The sequence below is a fragment of the Danio aesculapii genome, chromosome 15 (genome assembly GCF_903798145.1).
Source record: "Danio aesculapii chromosome 15, fDanAes4.1, whole genome shotgun sequence".
Lineage (NCBI taxonomy): Eukaryota > Metazoa > Chordata > Actinopteri > Cypriniformes > Danionidae > Danio > Danio aesculapii.
In genome coordinates this window covers 12,329,901-12,349,396 of record NC_079449.1, presented here as the reverse complement: position 1 = coordinate 12,349,396, position 19,496 = coordinate 12,329,901, and the positions used below count along the sequence as shown (strand labels likewise).

General features: G+C 35.1%; 1 protein-coding gene across 1 annotated transcript in view; it reads right to left on the bottom strand.

Annotated features, from left to right (window-relative positions):
* The window catches only part of nphs1 (NPHS1 adhesion molecule, nephrin), a 177,781-nt gene that overhangs the window by 79,451 nt on the left and 78,834 nt on the right, over nucleotides 1–19,496 (bottom strand). The window contains exons 8-11 of the mRNA XM_056473002.1: nucleotides 16,437–16,540; nucleotides 12,210–12,331; nucleotides 5,275–5,446; nucleotides 283–440 (exon numbers count right to left, since the gene is read on the bottom strand). Coding sequence (XP_056328977.1) covers nucleotides 283–440; nucleotides 5,275–5,446; nucleotides 12,210–12,331; nucleotides 16,437–16,540 — 556 coding nt within the window. The remainder of the gene's footprint in view (nucleotides 1–282; nucleotides 441–5,274; nucleotides 5,447–12,209; nucleotides 12,332–16,436; nucleotides 16,541–19,496) is intronic.

Here is a 19,496-nt window from a genome sequence, read left to right as displayed (position 1 = left end):
CACACACACGCACGCACGCAGGCACGCAGGCACGCAGGCACGCACGCACGCACGCACGCACGCACACACGCACGCACACACTCTTCTCGGTTCAACAGCATTTGGGAAATAATTTTAAAAGAATACACATTTTATAGGAGGACTAATGATTTTGTCCACAACAGTATATTCTTATGGCATATAACAGTATAACAATGTATTTATATTCAAAACTATTAGCACTAATTTATTAAGATAACAGTTATGTCCTCCATCTTGACCGTTAAATGTAGTGTGAAATACCTCAGCGAAGGTAACTTCTGTTCTGTTGAGCTCCTTGAACCCGAGCCACCAGCGGATGTGAACGGGTGGATTACTGGAGGACGTGGAGCAGCTCAGATTGATCTCCTCTCCTTCCACGGCTTCAAAGGAGCCCAGTAACGTTACCTCAGCTGGTTCAACTGCGAGGAAAAGTGATTACCACCACAGAAACAGAAGCCTGATAAATGGACAGTCAGCATATCTTCCCAGCAGATTGTTTAAACAAGCTAGTCATGCCACAGCGGATTAAGACACATTCTCGTGATCCTCTTACAGGCCTGAGATAATGATCCAACTGATCAATGAAATGCTGTCTAGAGAGATCGGCTAATAAACACAAAACTGGTATCAGTGTTTGTGTGAACTAGTGTTGTCAGGATAGTAGAACTGCTAACTTTGATTCAAAAGCTTAAAAAAAATTTGGAAATAATGCCATGGCTTTAACTTTAACTGCATTGCCATGGCTTTAACTAAAATTACTCTTTTTTTGCATGTTACTTTTTTAATTTTACAATTTAACTTCTTGTTGAGAATTGAAACCTTTCTATTCTATTCACCTTTTTTATTCACATTTTGAAATATCGCATAAAAACGCTTAATGAAAACCATAAGATGTGCATAGATTTTTGAAAATGTATATTAAAAATGCCTTTTTTTATTTTTGGTTATACATTTAATTTCATTTTTCTTCAGTTTAGTCTCTTTAATCATGAGGGGTCGTCACAGCGGAATGAACCGCCAACTATTCCAGTATATGTTTTACACACCGGATGCCCTTCCAGCTGCAACCCAGCACTGGGAAACATCCATACACACTCATTCACACTACGGCCAATTTAGTTTACTCAATTCATCTATAGCGCATGTCTTTGGACTGTGGGGCACCTGTAGAAAACCCACATGAACATGAGGAGAACATGCAAACTCCACACAGAAATGCCAACTGGACCAGCCGGGACTCGAATTGGCAATCTTCTTGTTGTGAGGCAACAGTGCTAACCACTGAGCCACTGTGTCGCCCCTTGTTTATCCAGTTTTTACATTTTTAAATAAGTTTTGGTTAAACAGTTAATTATAAGACAGTACTCATAAATATTTGACTCTTTTTTTTAAGGCTAACAGTTTGTGTTTTACCCGTTTGTTTTGGCCCACTGAACCAAAGTGCAACTTATTTGACCTCAAATGTTATTCGTTCTTCTTGTTTATTTTGTAGATAACTGACCGACAAAAAAATTCAAAAAATTAAGATACAAATTATACCAAACAAAATTTGTTCTAAATAGACAAAATGTTTCAATAAAAATATGGAATTATAAAAATGATTACCACACCCCTACAGTATGATAAACCAACGATATTTCTCGAAAATTTAGAACTTTTTGATTTAGTGGCTCATTCGTATTTATTCGTATAATCTAATTAGTACAACTTGCTCATCACCCAATGACGGTTAGGTTTAGGGGCGGGGTTGGGAGCCTCCTTTTTAAAACCTCCTTTTTAAAATCGTACATTTTTGTTTGACTGAACTCCTACGAATTTGTACAAATTAGCCACTAAGTTGACAAAACTTAAAATACTTAAGTTTTCTCATGGGATCAGGCTGTATAAAGTGACATAAAAAAACAAGTAATAGCATATTAAGACTAAATAAAATAAATAAATAAAAATACAACAGCTCCCCTTGTGAGAGAGCAAATGAGTGTGCTTTGATGCACCGTCTGTCACACTTTTTTATTTAAAAATATAGTTTTGTTAATGCTGGAACTACCTGAAGGGACATATAGTCATTCTGTTCTCAAATAAGACGTCAAACTGTCACATCATATTTATATTCAAAGCTTCTACTGAGATATTAGATTTAAGCATTGAATGTCTGTTATTTTATGAAGTTATTACCCTAAAAGTGTTATCTTCAGATTTAATAAAATATAAATAAACTAATATAAAACAAACAAAAGCTTTAACAATTTAGTCATATATATTACTAATAAATTAAAGCCAGTCTTAGCCATTTTTAATTTTCTTTTTACAAAGGATCTGCAAAAGGATTTTAGTTATTTTCTAAAAAAAAACCAAAAAAACAATAAACAACAGGAGTTTTGAACTATTATGTAAACTATTTGGATAATAATATGATTTTAGTGCACTACGAAGGGAGCACAATTATCAGTATGAAGATTGCTAAAACTGAACTGTAAAAAATACTTTGAAAGCAAACTACATGTAAGAGAGATGACTTTAATTTGTTTAAATCATTACCAAGTTTAAAATGTGGAAAATTTCCAAAGGAATCGGGTATAGGGTAGGGCTACACGATTAATCGAATAAAGATCGCAATCTCGATACTACACACGATCTTAATCCAGCTTTTCTCCGATTCAGACAGTTATATTTTCACGATCAGGAGAGAAGCATAAAGGCAGTCGCACAAGTCTTCACAGCAACGTGGACACCTCCAAATGGCATTGAAAGAGGCACATACTGTATTCATAAGGTATAATTCACCCAAAAATATATTTTCTGTCCTAATGTAATGATGTATTCGTGGCCGCGAAATGACATGTGAGCTGACCTCGAGCTGTTTGTTTACTACTGAGAGGACATGTGCATGCCCGCCAAAGATGCTTACTTTAGTGAACAGAACCCGCATAGGCTGCGATTAACATCTAATGAAGTTGTAAATAATGTTCAGTTTGTTGCACAGAGCGATCGTTTGGGAGCCGCATGAAAAAGTATGATTGGCATGTGTGTGTTTTTTTTTCTCACAGTGGCGGCGGCCATGAGCCGCACTCGGAAGTGAAAGTGAAACCGGTGCGTACATCATTTAAATGATCATATCGCATATTAGAGTTATGATTACGACAAGCATTTGATATGCTTTTTTCTTTCATAGCGAACACAAAGTGTTGTGCATGAAAATACATCTTTCCTGTGTCAGTATAACTAATGTAGCCTTTGTAATGTTGAACATAATTCAAGAAAGAGTTTGATAATGACAAATGTCTTATTTTTCCAGTGAAAAAATGTTCTAATAATGTTGTCAATGACAAATGACAAGCATATGTCTCAAACACAATAATTCAACTTCAGAATTATGAATAGTTGTATTCTGATGTCATCACTTTACTGTGAATTAACAAACAGCACATTTTTTGGTCCAATCCCAATTCTATTTTTGTACCCCATTCCCCTTGGCTCTTAAAAACGAGTGTGAAGGGAAAGGGCTTCAAAAATTACCCCTAAGAATCGAAACAGCACTACAACACCTGCACACGTCATCATGTCATCGCGATCTCTTGCTTCATATGAGATCGACGATCACGACTGCTGTAGTTATTACAGTTGTATTATATTTTTGTTATTATATTATATTTATTATTTTTTGGTATTTATCTTCAGGAAATCACTGAAGGCATATATCATGTTATCATTACGATATAATGTGGCAATAAGATCGTAACTATACTGCGCATTTACACAGTGGCCATATTCATCTTTGTAAACACACCCAAAACAACATTAACATTATAGCAGACACTGTAAAAAGGTCATTCTCAGCCACTAGACTTTTCTGACAGGGTATTCCAGTGTCAGAATGTTGTGGGACTGCTATACAGGAGTTTTGATTAGGGATTATAGATTGTGAAATTTATCGTTTTTATTTTAGCAGTTTTTTTAAAGCATGACGGTAAAACCCAAACGCGGTCATGAATATATTAAAACGTGCTTGTTTGTTGTAAAAATTAGCAATAATGACAAAAAAAATACTCATTTGTGGCTCTTGTTACCTCTGGGTGCAGCGATACTGCCGTTTTAGCTGCTGTATTATGGGAAATTTACCTACCCCTTGGTTTCGAGTGTGGTCCTGGAAAATATTCGTTCAAAGGGGTATTTACCCCTTCCCCTTAGCCCTATGCCTTCAAGCTGAAGAGAATTGGGTAAGGGGAAGGGCTAAGGGGTAGAATTGGGATTGAGCCTTAAAGTCTATTCAAGTCCTCCGTTCCAAGTCTATACAAAATTTTGCTTTTTAACCAACAGTAGACCTACAAATTGGCCTAATATTATTATTTTACCATATGTGAGAAATAACAATAATAATACCCTGCTCATATTACCTCTAGAGAATCGTGAGAATATCGGGATCTTGATTTTAAGCAAAAAAATCGTTATTCTCATTTTAGCCAGAACTGTGCAGCCCTAGTATGGGGGGATAACTGGAAATAAGTGGGCATAACCAGGAACCATGCTTCTAACTACAACTCTAGAGAAATAGTTGCAAATGTGCAAGTTTGCGATGTAGTTTATGAATGTTTGTTAAATCGATGGATTTGGGAAACACCAAATCAAAGAACTATGTTTTATAACGATGGAAGACTATGGAAGTCAATGGTTACAGGTTTCCAACATTTATCAAAATATCTTCTTTTGTGTTCAAGAGAAGAAAGAAACCCAAAAAAGTTTGGAACAAGTGAGTGAGTCAATGAAATGATGTGAATGATGGTTGAACGTTCCCTTTAACCTGCTGTGTTTTAAACATGGTTATATATACATATATGTATCAAAGGATTGACCCTTTTTACAGCACTAGTGTAAACTACAACATGACATTTTCTCCAAAAAAAGCTGTAGCTGTCAATGAAAGTAGATTTGTGACCGATATTACATGTGGAATTTGTTGTGACAGAAGCATCACAATCTATCCTCTGTTAATGAAAGATTACAGAAACTGCTAGTAGCAGCAAGTATTGACCTGATTTACTTGTCAGCCATGATACAGCCATGTGTAATTGGCTTATGGTGAGTGACAGCATGTCATGAAAGATCAAGCTTTTGTTTTGAGGCTATGCTGAAAAGTACAAGCAACAAGAGGCTTTTGACCTTCTTGGAAGTCTGATGGGTGTTTGAGCAGAAGTTTATCAAGACTAACTGTTATCGTACGCTATAATTTATTTATTTACTTTTTTGAGTACTTACAAAGGACAGTAAGAGTGTGGGTTAGGGACATTGGTGAACGAGTAACTTGGTTGATGCTCTGGCACTGCAGAACAGCATGATTGTCCTCTGGCTTCACATCCATTTTTAACACGCTGCTGGATCGACGGGATACAAAGTCTACATCCCAGCTAGTGGACAGGACTTCTCCATTCTGAAAAGAAGAAACGTGATGACTCAGACAAAGAGATAGACAAACAAATGAAGCATGGGACAGATGAAGAGAGTGATATTGACAGAAAAACAGAGATATGTCAACAAATGACAAATCAGACACATAAAAACAGACAATTCGACAAACAGTTCAAAGCAAATTTAGAATTATATTTTATGAAATTGTACTATTTTTCAAATATTACTCTTTAATGGAGTTTAATTTCTAATTAAGTTTCTTCTAAAATTCTTTTGTCTCTGCCATGATGACAGGACATATTATTTCACTTGGTATTTTACAAAATACTAGTATTCAGCTTATAGTGCAATTTAAAGGATTAAATTAATTAGTATAACTAGGCAAGTTAGTTAAATTAGGTAAGTTAAAGTTAAAGTTGCTGTTGTTTAAAGGGAAACAGTGATGTTTTATTTTGAAAACATATTTTTAATGTAAATATTGAATGCAAATATATGGAAATGTAAGTAAAATTATGATAATTATTATGTAATTTATTTCTGTTACTAATATACTGTATAACAAGTGGTATTTTTTTTATATTTGTTATTTTTCTGTTTCTATTATACTCTATACTTTATTTTCAAAAATTTTTTGGCCATGTATGGATGGATGGATGGATGGACGGATGGCTGGCTGGTTGGCTGGCTGGATGGATAGATGGATGAATAGAATGCTGGACAGCTGTATGTATGGACGGCTGTATGTATGTATGGCTGTATGTGTGTATGGCTGTATAGATGTAAGGCTGTTTGGATGGATGGCTGGATGACTGAATGGATGGATGGATGGATGGATGGATGGATGGATGGATGGATGGATGGATGGATGGATGGATGGATGGATGGATGGATGGATGAACGGAAGGATGGATGCAGTAGGTGGATGGATGGATGAATGGATAATGTAATTGGATGCATGGATGGATGGATGGATGCAGTAGGTGGATGGATGAATGGATAATGTAGTTGGATGGATGGATGGATAGATGGATGAATGGATGATGGTCAATGGCCAAATATATGGATAGAGGACAGAGGATGGTAAATAGATGGGTGATTTTCAATGGACGGACAGATAGACAGATAGATAGATAGACAGACAGATAAATAGACAGACAGACAGACAGACAGACAGACAGACAGACAGACAGACAGACAGACAGATAAATAGACAGCCAGACAGACAGACAGCCAGACAGACAGACAGACAGACAGACAGACAGACAGACAGAGAGATAGACAGACAGACAAACAGATAGATAGGCCAACAGACAGATAGATAGGCCAACAGACAGAAAGAGACAGAATCAAACTTCCAGAATGAGACGCGTGTGTGAAATCAGTCATCCAGTCAGCCCCGTTGCAGACACTAACATTTGCATTAGCTGAAAATTATTAGAGATGTCAGGACTGACACATTTTATCAAAGTAAACGGAGAGTCTCCACAGCGAGTCGGTCTGCGGGACACTACATGAATTGAAAAGTAGATTTCAGCTGCCTAGACATCACTTGCAAATGATTTAAAGCTTGACGTCTTCTCTCTGTCTCTAAACACAGACCTTTAATAAAGTTCTGCTCGCAGCTCTCTGCTTTCCCCTAGGCTTGCTGATTTGAGTCATTCTCTCTCTCTCTCTCTCTGTCTCACACACACATGCAAAAACTACTAAATAATGGGTGAATTTAAAAAGAAATACATTTATCATCGTTTCTTAACGTCCTATTTAAAAGAAAAATTTACACAAGGGCAGTCCACTTAACATTACCCGAGAGCTGCTCTCAGAGTGTCTTTAAGAAATGTTGAATGGCCTTTATAAAAAGCATTGCTTTTGTTCATTCTGTGCTCTCAGCACACACTCTCTTTCTGAACATACTGTTATCTCCGCTTAGTCTTCTGTCACAGTCTCAGCAGAATTCGCAACAGCTTTGCATCACATTTATTGAGTTGTCTGAAAGGCCAGAGCTTCATAATTTTGGAAAATCTTTACAAAATACAGTGACCGGCGCACCAGTGCTAAACTGTGACCTTACTCCGGCATTACAATCATGGTAACTGCCCTGGTAAAAAGCTCTTGATGGTTGAAAGATGCAGCCCCTCATTTTTCCCCAGTCTAACAGCAAACTGCTTAATGTCACATTTGAACCAATTTATATAAGAGGCACTTCCCTTACACTTTGGTGTCCCATGATTTTTTAGTATTACACAAAAACCATATTTTTTGGTCTGTGAATTATTACATGTGTCAGCTAAACTATGAAATGAAGCTAATATGAAAAGCAGCTGGCAAACAAATGCTCCACTCAGAAATAATGATTTAGCCTACTGACCTTCTCAACTGCACTGCATCAACAACTAATCATGTCATTATATATTTGACAGTCTGTGAAATGTTTAATGTATAATAGTAATATTTTTATGGTGTCAAATAAATGTATTATCTATCTATCTATCTATCTATCTATCTATCTATCTATCTATCTATCTATCTATCTATCTATCTATCTATCTATCTATCTATCTATCTATCTATCTATCTATCTATCTATCTATCTATCTATCTATCTATCTATCTATCTATCTATCTATCTATCTATCTATCTATCTATCTATCTATCTATCTATCTATCTATCTATCTATCTATCCATGCATCCATCCACAGTTTTTTCTGTCCATTTGGGCTGCTTTTTATTCCATCTGTCCTTCCATCCATCCATACACACATATGTCCATTGAATATCACCCATTCATCCTCTATCCATTTGGCCATTGACCATCATCTATCTATATATTCATCCGTGTCCATCCATCCATCCATCCATCCATCCATCCATCCATCCATCCATCCATCCATCCATCTATCTAGCAGTTTGTGATGCATTTTGGAAACAAGAGATGAGCCCCTGGTCTAATGTAGCACCTGGCTGGAGAAACCTGTTCTCAAAGACTTATTATTTGGGTAGCACACATATTATGAATGCCTTCTGCAGAATTCAAATGAGACATTTTAATCTAGATTAATCTAGATTAATTCCGAGATGAATCTAAATTTTAAAAATTAATCTATGCCCACCTAAAAATAACAGACATTTATTTATAATGAATAGCTTTTTATTTAAATTACATTCAGTTGTAATTCATTCATATTTTGAAAAAGCACTGTGATCTTTCAGTCTTTTGTATGTCATCAAATTATTCTTGTTCTGACAAGATTTTTCGGCATACAAACTATATACATATAATATTATAGTCTTCATATTATATTATAATATAGACTTTATTATAGTCTGTAAATCACGGTGAAAATGCATGATAGCCATTATCATGCTCAGAAAAAAACACATTCTCAAAACATTAAGACATTCTAATATATTGAAGAAAGTTAAAGCTGTATACACTTGTACTATTTTGATACTTAAACCCCCCTTTTTCTCTTTGACCCATATACATTCATTAATATTTAGCTGTGTTCCACTTATTGAAAAAAAAAAAACATTTTTACATTATTAAAAACTGCACACACAGGAAAATATATCAAAAAGTGGAGCAAAAAACATTTGCAACTGTTGTAAATAAAGATTACACCCTTTATTGAAAAGCTTAAATTGGTAAACAACATCAAGCTTGAAATTAGTAAGCAACAATGGTTAATATAGAGTAACCTATATTGAAAACAGACTTACTGTTAAAACTGTATCATTTTTGTTCATTCTAATTTTAGCATTTACAAACACATTACCAAATCCGAAACTCAATGCTAGTAATAAGATTATTGTAACTAATAATTATGATTAATTTTTATTCATTTATTATATAAATATTTACATATCATTTATTACACATCTTACTGCAATACTAGTCAATTGTGGTTTGTTAATTCCTTGAAAGATATCCAAAAGTATTCTTTTTATCGTATCGAACTGACATCAGCACTATAAACTTGCTAGGAGCTGTTTTTCTGAAAGCTTTAAGTTTGGTGAACTAAAAGCAAATCAATATTTTGCGTACAATTATTAAATTAGGTCATCAGTGTATCACGGACTGGCTCTATTTTTTCACACAATCCCAGCTGCAGTCATCTTAGTTATAGAAAGTGAAAATGAAGGGTTTCAGACTTAATATTAATTTCGATTCTGTTCATCTTCCTGCTAGAATGATTGTTTGTAAACTACAATTAGTTATGCGACAAAATAACAGGCAAAATCTACAATAGTGTGATATAATGTAATAATTTAAGACATGATCACCTTTTATTGTTGAATACATATAAGAACTGAATGAGATCATCAAAATCAAGCAAAGATTAATATATATTGTAATGCATGTATTGAATAATTGATGATGGGCCACTGTTTTGTAGGTAAAAATGAATAATTATTAATAATATAATAACTGAAGTCAATTAAATTGGTTATAGTATTGTTACAACTTAAGACATTGTTAGCTAAATAATACTCTGTGTTGTGTTTTTATGCACCTCATCCCACTATTTCTGTTTTGTTTTCATTTCATTTTTGACTGCTGTCTCTGTGAAATAACTGATATCATTCAGTTGTAGTAATATTTAACTGTAATGTGGTCCAGGCCTGCTGAAACTACTTTAGCTATTACTTTACCTGCCAAAAAAAGTTGCACACACACACACTAATGTTTTGTTGGACCGCCTTTAGCTTTGATTATGGAACTTGTTTCAGTATGTTTCTGCAAAGTCACAATCCAGGGTTTCATTGATTTTTCAACAAGATTTTGTGTTGATGATGGGAGAATCGGACCTGTGCACAAAGTCTTCTCCAGCCCATCTCTAAGATTCTCAATAGGGTGAAGGTTTGCATTCTGTGGTGGCCAATACATGTGTGAATATAATGTCTAAGAAACCGATCACAACGAACGCATGCTTTGCGTTTAGAGGCGCCTTTTTTGTATGGTTTACTAACGGCTAAGAGCATAGTGTGCACTGCTTATAATGTATGCCCTGTATGTTCCTCTATTTTTGAAACATAAAGGTGCATTCGGTGTGATCGGCCCCTTAATGTGTCTGAGCCCGTCTTCTTGGAATTGATGCAATAATCGAGTCTTTCATTATATCCGCTTAAGTGTGACGTCACTCAAAGTGGCTTCCAGGTTCAATCGCTCTATCAAACTGTATGGGGAGACTTAACAAATGTTAATAATAAACATTTTTCAAAGCGATGTAATACTTTTGAAAATCATGATCACAATATATGTAATTGAAGTCAGAATTATTAGCCCCTCTTTGAATTTTTTTCTTTTTTAAATATTTGCCAAATGATGTTTAAAAGAGCAAGGAAATTTTCACTGTATGCCTGATAATTTTTTTTTCTTCTGGAGAAAGTCCTATTTGTTTTATTTCGGCTAGAATAAAAGCAGTTTTACATTTTTTTTTATTTAAGGTCAATATTATTAGCCCCTTTAAGCTATAATTTTAGGATAGTCTACAGAACAAACCATCGTTATACAATAAATTGCCTAATTACCCTAACCTGCCTAGCTAACCTAGTTAAGCCTTTAATTGTCACTTTAAGCTGTATAGAAGTGTCTTGAAAAATATTTAGCAAAATATTGTTTACTGTCATCATGGCAAAGATAAAATAAATCAGTTATTAGAGATGAGTTATTAAAACTATTATGTTTAGAAACGTGTTGGAAAAAAAATCATTTAAACAGAAAAAAAAATCCATTAAACAGAAAATGGGTAACGGGGGCTAATAATTCAGGGGGGCTAATAATTCTGACTTCAACTGTATCTATGCCTAATATTCAAATTAATTGTTAATAATAAATTGTTAAAACATTGATGTCTGTGATGCAGTAAGTCCAGAGACTGTTGTTTACACCAAGATTTTATATAAAATTTACTTTACTAAAAAGTGGCCATAAATGAATATTTTCTCAATTCAAATGAGTAGTGGCTTGGACCCGGCACTCCACAGCATTCCACACGTCATGACTAAAGCGGATTCAGATTATCACTTTTTGGATGGGCAGTGTAATTTCACACCTTATAATATATAATATTGCTTAATTCTTAGTGAATCAAATAAATATACATTAGGCATCAACATTTTACTGTACAGTATATTGTATACATTATATTGTACTTTAATTAACTTTTTAAAATTACTTTAATTAACTAGTTTTTTGCAAAGTATTATTGATCCAAATGGTTTGTTAAATTAACTAATAGGACACATACTTAAATGAAATAATTTCAAAACTAACAAAGGTCTTGTTTGGATTTGGATTGGATAAAAGCCAAGAACAATGTAAAAAGTGATTAGTTACTTAAAGTCAGTAAACCCATTGACTTAACTTTTATAATTATTATGTCATAAAACACAAATCATCTCAGACTGGGTTCTTGAACAAGACAATGAGTTCCCTGTACTCAAATGGCCTCCACAGTCACCAGATCTCAATCTAATAGAGCACCTTTGGGATGTGGGGGAATGGGAGATTCACATCGTGGATGTGACAATTCTGCAGCAACTGTGTAATGCCATCATCTTAATTTGGACCAAAATCTCTGAGGAATTTTCCAGTACCTTGTTGAATCTATGCCATAAAGGATTAAGGCAGTTCTAAAGGCAAAAGGGGGTACAACCCGGTACTTGTAAGTTGTACCTAATAAAGTGTAGTTTGTTTACTTAATTATTACTTTTAAATAAAGTCAACTAATTGCTTTTAACAGTGTAGCTACTCTGAGGACTACTTCCTTCTGTTTCTCTCACCTTAGTCCAATGCAGAGTGGCTAAAGGGTTTCCCCCATACGACATGCACACCACTTTGAGAAAGGAGCCGGCTTTGACCTCTTCGTTTTCCAATCCCATGATCATCGGAGCCTGCGGGGGAACTGAGCGACGCAAAACAACAAGAGAAACCAAGGGTTACGACATCAATAGACACAAGTTTGATTCATTCACATGTAAGGCATCGCAGCGGCACGCAATTCTCAAAAGACGAAAACGAAGAGAGGAACTGTTCATGCGCAAGGAGGAGGGAAAATATTATTAAAACAAAAGATCTCGCCTTTGTTCTGTGAGGACGGCCGTCTTTTCATGTTTGAGCCCAGTCGTGAGGGATGAAATAGAAAACGAACACAAGTTTGAGCATCACAGCATCGAGACTCTGTTTTAGTCCTGTACAACATTGTTAAATGGAGGACATTTAACGCCAGTGCAGCGGGAAGACAGCGCTTGTCCCTTTGATGAAACCATTAAGTATAAAGAGCGACCCACACACTGGCACCACTCCATAAACCAAAATAACAGATGTTTAAACCGTAATAAGGCAATGTGGAACATGAATAAATTACAGAGGGGCTCCTGAATAATACATTTGCCATAAAATAAATTATGGGGCCAGGCCGCTCTTTGTTATTGCCCCAATCAGTTTGGAGCAGGCTCGACGGAGGGATGAGAGTCTGCCATGACAAAGTGCCGTCTTGCTCACAATCTGCCGCAGATGAAAATGGGCAGTAGAAAGTTGGATTTGATGGGCCAGGCGTGCTGAGTAAGACAGCGTTTCTGGCCATCGGTTCTGCTACATTAGCACTTATTGCACTGGCCGGGCGGTAATGGAACCATGAGCTGGGGTGAGTTAAGAGGGGAGGGCAGTGTTTTAAGGCATAAATTTAGTCCGCAGAAGGAGAAGAAAAAAACGTGATTGGCGTTTCGGTGGAAGCTTATGCCTGAGAAATGCATCATATCACATTGGAGGTTAAATTGTGCATTAGGCTGCATTGGTTTTCAATAATGTGAAAGATAAGCTTACAAAATATACTTAACATGGAAAATATGTGATCAAATTTGACACCCTAAACTGATTTGAATCGACTTTTTTACTCGATGTGTAAAGGGATACAACCCTGCTTGGTATAAAATGGCAACCTACGATTATTAACTTAAAGGGATGGCTCACACACAAAAAAATATTGCACAAAAGAAGATATTGTGTAATATTCCACAGTGCATCTTGAACCCTATTAAAAACATGTTCTTTCTTCTTTTTACCTTTAGATTAAACACCAATTCTCACTATGTGTAATGTTCCTTATGCACCTTGTCCCAAGTTTTCTGTTTTGTTTTCATTCGATTTTCAACTGTTGTGTTTTAAATAACTGAAATTATTCAGTATATTAATATTAAACTAAAATGTGGTAAAGACTTTAGCTGTGTGTTTACCTGAAAACACACTGCCCGCCAAATAAATAAATAAATAAAAATAAATGACACACTTTCTAATGCTTTGACCATCTTTAGCTTTGATTATGGCTCCCATTCACCGTGGCGTAGTTTCAATATGCTTCTGCTATGTTACAATTCAGGGTTGCGCACATTTTTTCTACAATGTCTTGTATTAATGATAGGAGAGACGGACTGCTGCGCAAAGTTTTCTCCAGAGCATCCCTGAGATTCTCAACAGGGTTAAGAGGTCTGGACTCTGCTGTGGCCAATCCAATATAATGTCTAATGCTTCTTTTTACCTTTAGTTTAATTAACAATTCTCACTTTTATTTATTTATTTACCGCCTATTATTAAGATATTGGCTGTTTATTAGTACTTATGAAGTACATAATCTGCATGATCTTATTGTACATCCCTAATTCTGCCTAAAACCTAAACCTAACTACTACATTAATATTAATAACATTAATAACTAAATTATGAGTTTATTGAGGCAAAAATCATAGTTAATGCCTTATCAATAGAAAACTGTACCTTAAACTAAAATTGTTACATAAAAAATATGCAAAAAAAAAAACCATGCAGATACAAAACTATCAAGGAAACGAATTTAAAGTGGGAGAAAAAAATACAATACTTTTGCAATACTTTCACATTTATTTATTACATTTACTTATTAAATATAAAGAATAAAAAAAACATTTTATGATGATTTTAATGATTTATGCATTTTTTCAGCATTCAGTAGGTTTTAAACTACAGCTGAACAAATCATTACAGAACAGGTAAGTGACATTCTAAGTCAATCTCTCTCTTTTGAATGTTCTAGTGCTGTATTTAAATGAAAGTAATCTGGTAGTGTTTGCTTTGGTTTGGCTTTTTCGGGGTTAATTATTGTGATCTCCCGATTACAAAGGGGAAATACTGGGAAAACTCTGTAGACTGTTGGCATTTCATGCCGTTCAGCCTTATAGGCTTAAAATAAGAGCAAAATCACCTGTTTTGTCATCAATTTAGTTCTTATACTAGAGAATCATCCAAATACTAGCTCTATAAAATGATGTTGGTGAAGTAGCAACGGTTTCTGCTGTTCTGACATCAACTGCAGATATGAATGGATGGCAGAAGAAAGTAGTTCCTCGTATAAAAGGATTTTTGAGACTCCCCATGTTTGTTTTTCATTTTTATTTACACAATTATGCCGTCAAACTGTTGTATAAACACAATATCACACGAGTAGCAGTGCGATATGACTGTATATCGGCACTGGTGGGAAGCGTGCTCAGAATTGGTTCGAGGCTGCTGGCCGAGTGCCTTAGTGTTCCACCAATGACAATATACAGCCATATCGCAAAGCTACTTGTCTGTTGTCTTGAAAATCAAACACGGAGTGTCTCAAAATCCTTTTATATACAGTTGAAGTCAGAATTATTAGCCCCCTGAATTATTCGCCCCCCTGTTTATTTTTTCCCCAATTTCTGTTTGACAGAGAGCAGATTTTTTTCAAAGCATTTCTAAACATAATAGTTTTAATAACTAATTTCAAATAACTGGTTTATTTTATCTTTGCCATGATGACAGTAAATAATAATTGACTAGACACTTCTATACAGCTTAAAGTGACATTTAAAGGCTTAACTAGGTTAATTAGGTTAACTAGGCAGGTTAGGGTAGGGCAAGTTATTGTAGAATGATGGTTTGTTCTGTAGACTATTGAAAAAAATATATAGCTTAAAGGGGCTTATAATATTGACCTAATGGTTATTAAAAAATTAAAAACTGCTTTTATTCTAGCCAAAATAAAACAAATAAGACTTTTTCCAGAAGAAAAAATATTATCAGACATACTGTGAAAATGTCCTTGCTCTGTTAAACATCATTTGGGAAATATTTTAAAAATTCAAAGGGGAGCTAATAATTCTGACTTCAACTGTATATGGTGAAAAAGTGCAAGTTGACTTTCCCAGAATACCCTGGATTCACTATTTGTTGACATTACTATAGTTCATTTTAGTTTTTTCCCCCAATCAGTTATGTACATTAGAGTTTTATGCTATACCGTTACTTAAATTTCATGTTACCACAATGGTGTGTTGTGATTGTGTGAATGACACTGAGCACCTTCTATATATTAGTATGTTTCCCTGCTTGTGGGAAAAGTTGTTTGACGTCAACATTGGTTTATTATATGACTTTTTCATTACCATACGTTTTTGGTTGTGTTTTTGTCTGTGTAAAAATGTACAATGTGTAGATGTTAATACTTCAAAACACTAGTGTATTAAATTAAATAACTATAAATTGATGAAATACGATAGTTTACTGTAAAAAATTTGGAATACATTTCTTTCTTTTACGGTTTGAACAAGTTTTTAATTGTAAAATACTGCAAAATACAGCTGACGATTTTTTTACCATACATTTTACTGAATTTTGTTTAAAGCTCAAGCCAAAAAAAGCTAATTCTTCTCATATTAAAACAACACAAATAATTATTTGAAAAGAAAAAGAGAGCACACTTGACTACACTGCAGTGGCCATGAACCCTGCACTGTATATGAAAACCTACAACTTCATGGAAATTTTCATTATTTACAGCATGTGCTCCATTTAACTCGACTCTGCTTTGACATTTTAAACACCCGATCCACTAGCACTTCACATACCACAAACATAAAAAATACATACATCAAAATTAAAGATTGATTATTAGGAGTAATTATGCATTAACACTACATTGAGCGTGAATCTACATAATTCAGCTTTCTTACAGTAAACCTTCATGGTCATTCCAGTCTCCAGAGCTCGAGGTGAGGCTGGGTTTTTCGCTCGACATGTCAGGCGTCGCGTGTCGTCCGAGCTTCGTGCCCTGATGCTGAAAAAGAAAAAGAGAGAAAGAGCAGGGTTGGCTTGCGCTAATGCGTTTCACACTGTGACACTCACTCATCTCCGGTGTTGCCACAATTACCCACAAACCCACTGAGCTCATAACTTTCCTCCATTTGCCAGTCTGGAGCGCTGCCAGCGTACACTTAACTGTACCTGGCCTCCAGGATTTGATTTGTCAGCAATACCTTATTCAAGAGCGCAGCGAAAGCGAAACGCAGAAGACACCCGTTTCTGACAAAACTCAACACAGATTGCAGGATTTATTTGCCCGTAGACTAAATTTATGAGGCTGCTAAATTTATAAAAATATAAAAATAAATAAATAAAAGCTGGGTCACTCTAAGAAATTAGGCTGCATGGAAAGCTAGAAATAAAACAACACAGGCTCATTATTGATACGAACCCCAGTATACATTTCTGAAAAGCATACCTGGAGTTAAATTTTTTTGCAGTTTTTCGTTTCGCAAATCCACCAGAGGCCACTGTGTATGCTTTGTCAGATCTAAAATTTCTCTCACGAGTGCCATTCATACCTGCTCTTCTCGCGTAAATCCACCAGAGGCCGCTGTCGACTGACTGACAGATTAACTGACTGACCAATGCCCCCCATCCACCCGCTTCCCAACTGATAGTGTTTTCAAAAGCACCGATTGACCAGTGCCCACCGCATTCCCTAAACTCAAGCAATATTGTTTTCAAAAGCAATCCAGAAAAAAATAAATGCCCTCTCGACCGCCTGATTTTTTAACACTTTTTAGATCATACAACGTTCACCGAAAAGAAAATAAATGAATGAATGAATGAATGAATAAACAATTAATGATTCGATTAAATAAATGAATAATCTTCGTTCATACATTTATTTTCCTTCAACTTAGTCTTTATTTTAGAGGTTGCCACAGTGGAATGAACCGCCAACTATTCCGGCATATGTTTTACGCAACGGATGCCTTTCCAGCTGTAACCCAGTACTGGGAAACTACCATACACTCTCACATTCACACACATACACTATGGCTAATTTAGATCATCCAATTCACCTTTTGCATGTCTTTGGACTGTGGGGGAAACCGGAGCACCTGTAGGAAACCCAAGTGAACACAAACATGCAAACTCCACACAGAAATGCCAACTAGCCCAGCCAGGACTCGGACCAGCAACCTTCTGTCTGTGAGGCAACAGTGCTAACCACTGAGCTGTCTCGAATTGTGATTCTTATTTTAGAATATTTCACTGAAAGTTTCGTCACTTTAGATGTCATTCCGACTGGTGTGATTTTCATTCTTCAGTGGATCACACACAGACATCAAAAAAGAAGATGTTAGGCAGAATGTCCAGGCTGCTCATTTGCATACAATGAAAGTGAATGAATACTGAGGGTGTCAAGATCAAAAAGTGAAAAGTCACACCATATTTCAAGCTGTAGTCACGTGACAGCTTCACACGGTGAAAATACCGAACTCATAACCTAAAATCTTTAATCCTCATGTTAATACTTTCAAATATAAATCACAATCATATACAATCCTTTTTCATTTGATCTACCACTTGCCATGTAATGTTTCTTTTTATAATCAGAAATTAAACATTTAAATTAAACTAGCTCATTTGCAATCTTAACACACACACACACACACACACACACACACACACAAGCTTTACCATCACAGGAATAAATTACATTTTATAATATATATTTAAATAGAAAATGTATATTTAAATAAACTCCTACAGCACAGTAAGAAAAACAACATAATGTGTGATATTTCACATAAATTATTCTTGTGAAAAAATAGAATGAAATATTCATTGAATTACTTTCTGCTAAAAACTTTCCCCCAGTGAGGGTACAGCTAAATATGTTTAAAAGTCAACAGAGTCTTCTGCAAAAGTCTTAATGGTACTTTTCTCACATTAATAAAAATAACATGACCAATGAGATTTGGAAGCTATAGTGGAACAGAGAATCCAGAAGCTTTTACTTTTTGTTGTGTTTCATTAATGAAATAAAAAACATTCAGGTTTGGAATCTCATGAAAGTGGATAAATGAAAAATTAAATCTGAACATTTTCTTCACAAATTGCTTAAATATCCAAAGGCATTTGGCATTTTCCTAATATTTCATACACTGAAAAAGTTAAACTAGTGTGTTTTTCATTCAAAATTAATCTTTATTTTGTTTTATTCAAATTGCCTTAAAGCTAAAATGAACCCCCTAGGAAAAGTCTTAATGGCACCTTTCTCACATTTAATAAAACTAATATGTTGCCATTTTTAATCACCAATAAGATTTAGAAGCTATAGTGACAATGGAGCTTTTATTATTTTGCTGTGTTACATTAATGAAATAAAAACATTCAGGTTTGGAATCTCATGAAAGTGGATAGATGGCAAAAAATCTGAACATTTTCTTCAGAAATTGCTTAAATACTTAAAAAACTTCATCTAAAAGTACATAGAGTTAGGTCCATATATATTTAGACATCAACACAATTCTAACATTTTTGGCTCTATACACCAACACAATGGATTTGAAAATCAACTAACACGATGCACTTTAACTACAGACTGTCAGCTTTAATTTGAGGGTATTTACTTCCAAATCAGTTTGCATATGTGCTTCCCACTCGTTAAGGGTCCAAAAGTAATTGGACAATTGGCTTCTAAGCTGTTCCATAACCAGGTGTGTGTTATTCCCTCATTATCCCAATTATAATAAGCAGAAAAAAGGTCCAGAGTTCATCAAGTGTGCTTTTTGTATTTGGAATCTGTTACTGTCAACTCTCTAGATGAGATCCAAAGAGCTGTCACTATCAGTCAAGCAAGCCATCATTTGGCTGAAAAAAAAAAACAAAACAAACCCATCAGATAGATAGCAAAAACATCAGGTCAAGAGTTTGAAACATTCTTAAAACTAAAGAACGCACCAGTGAGCTCAGCA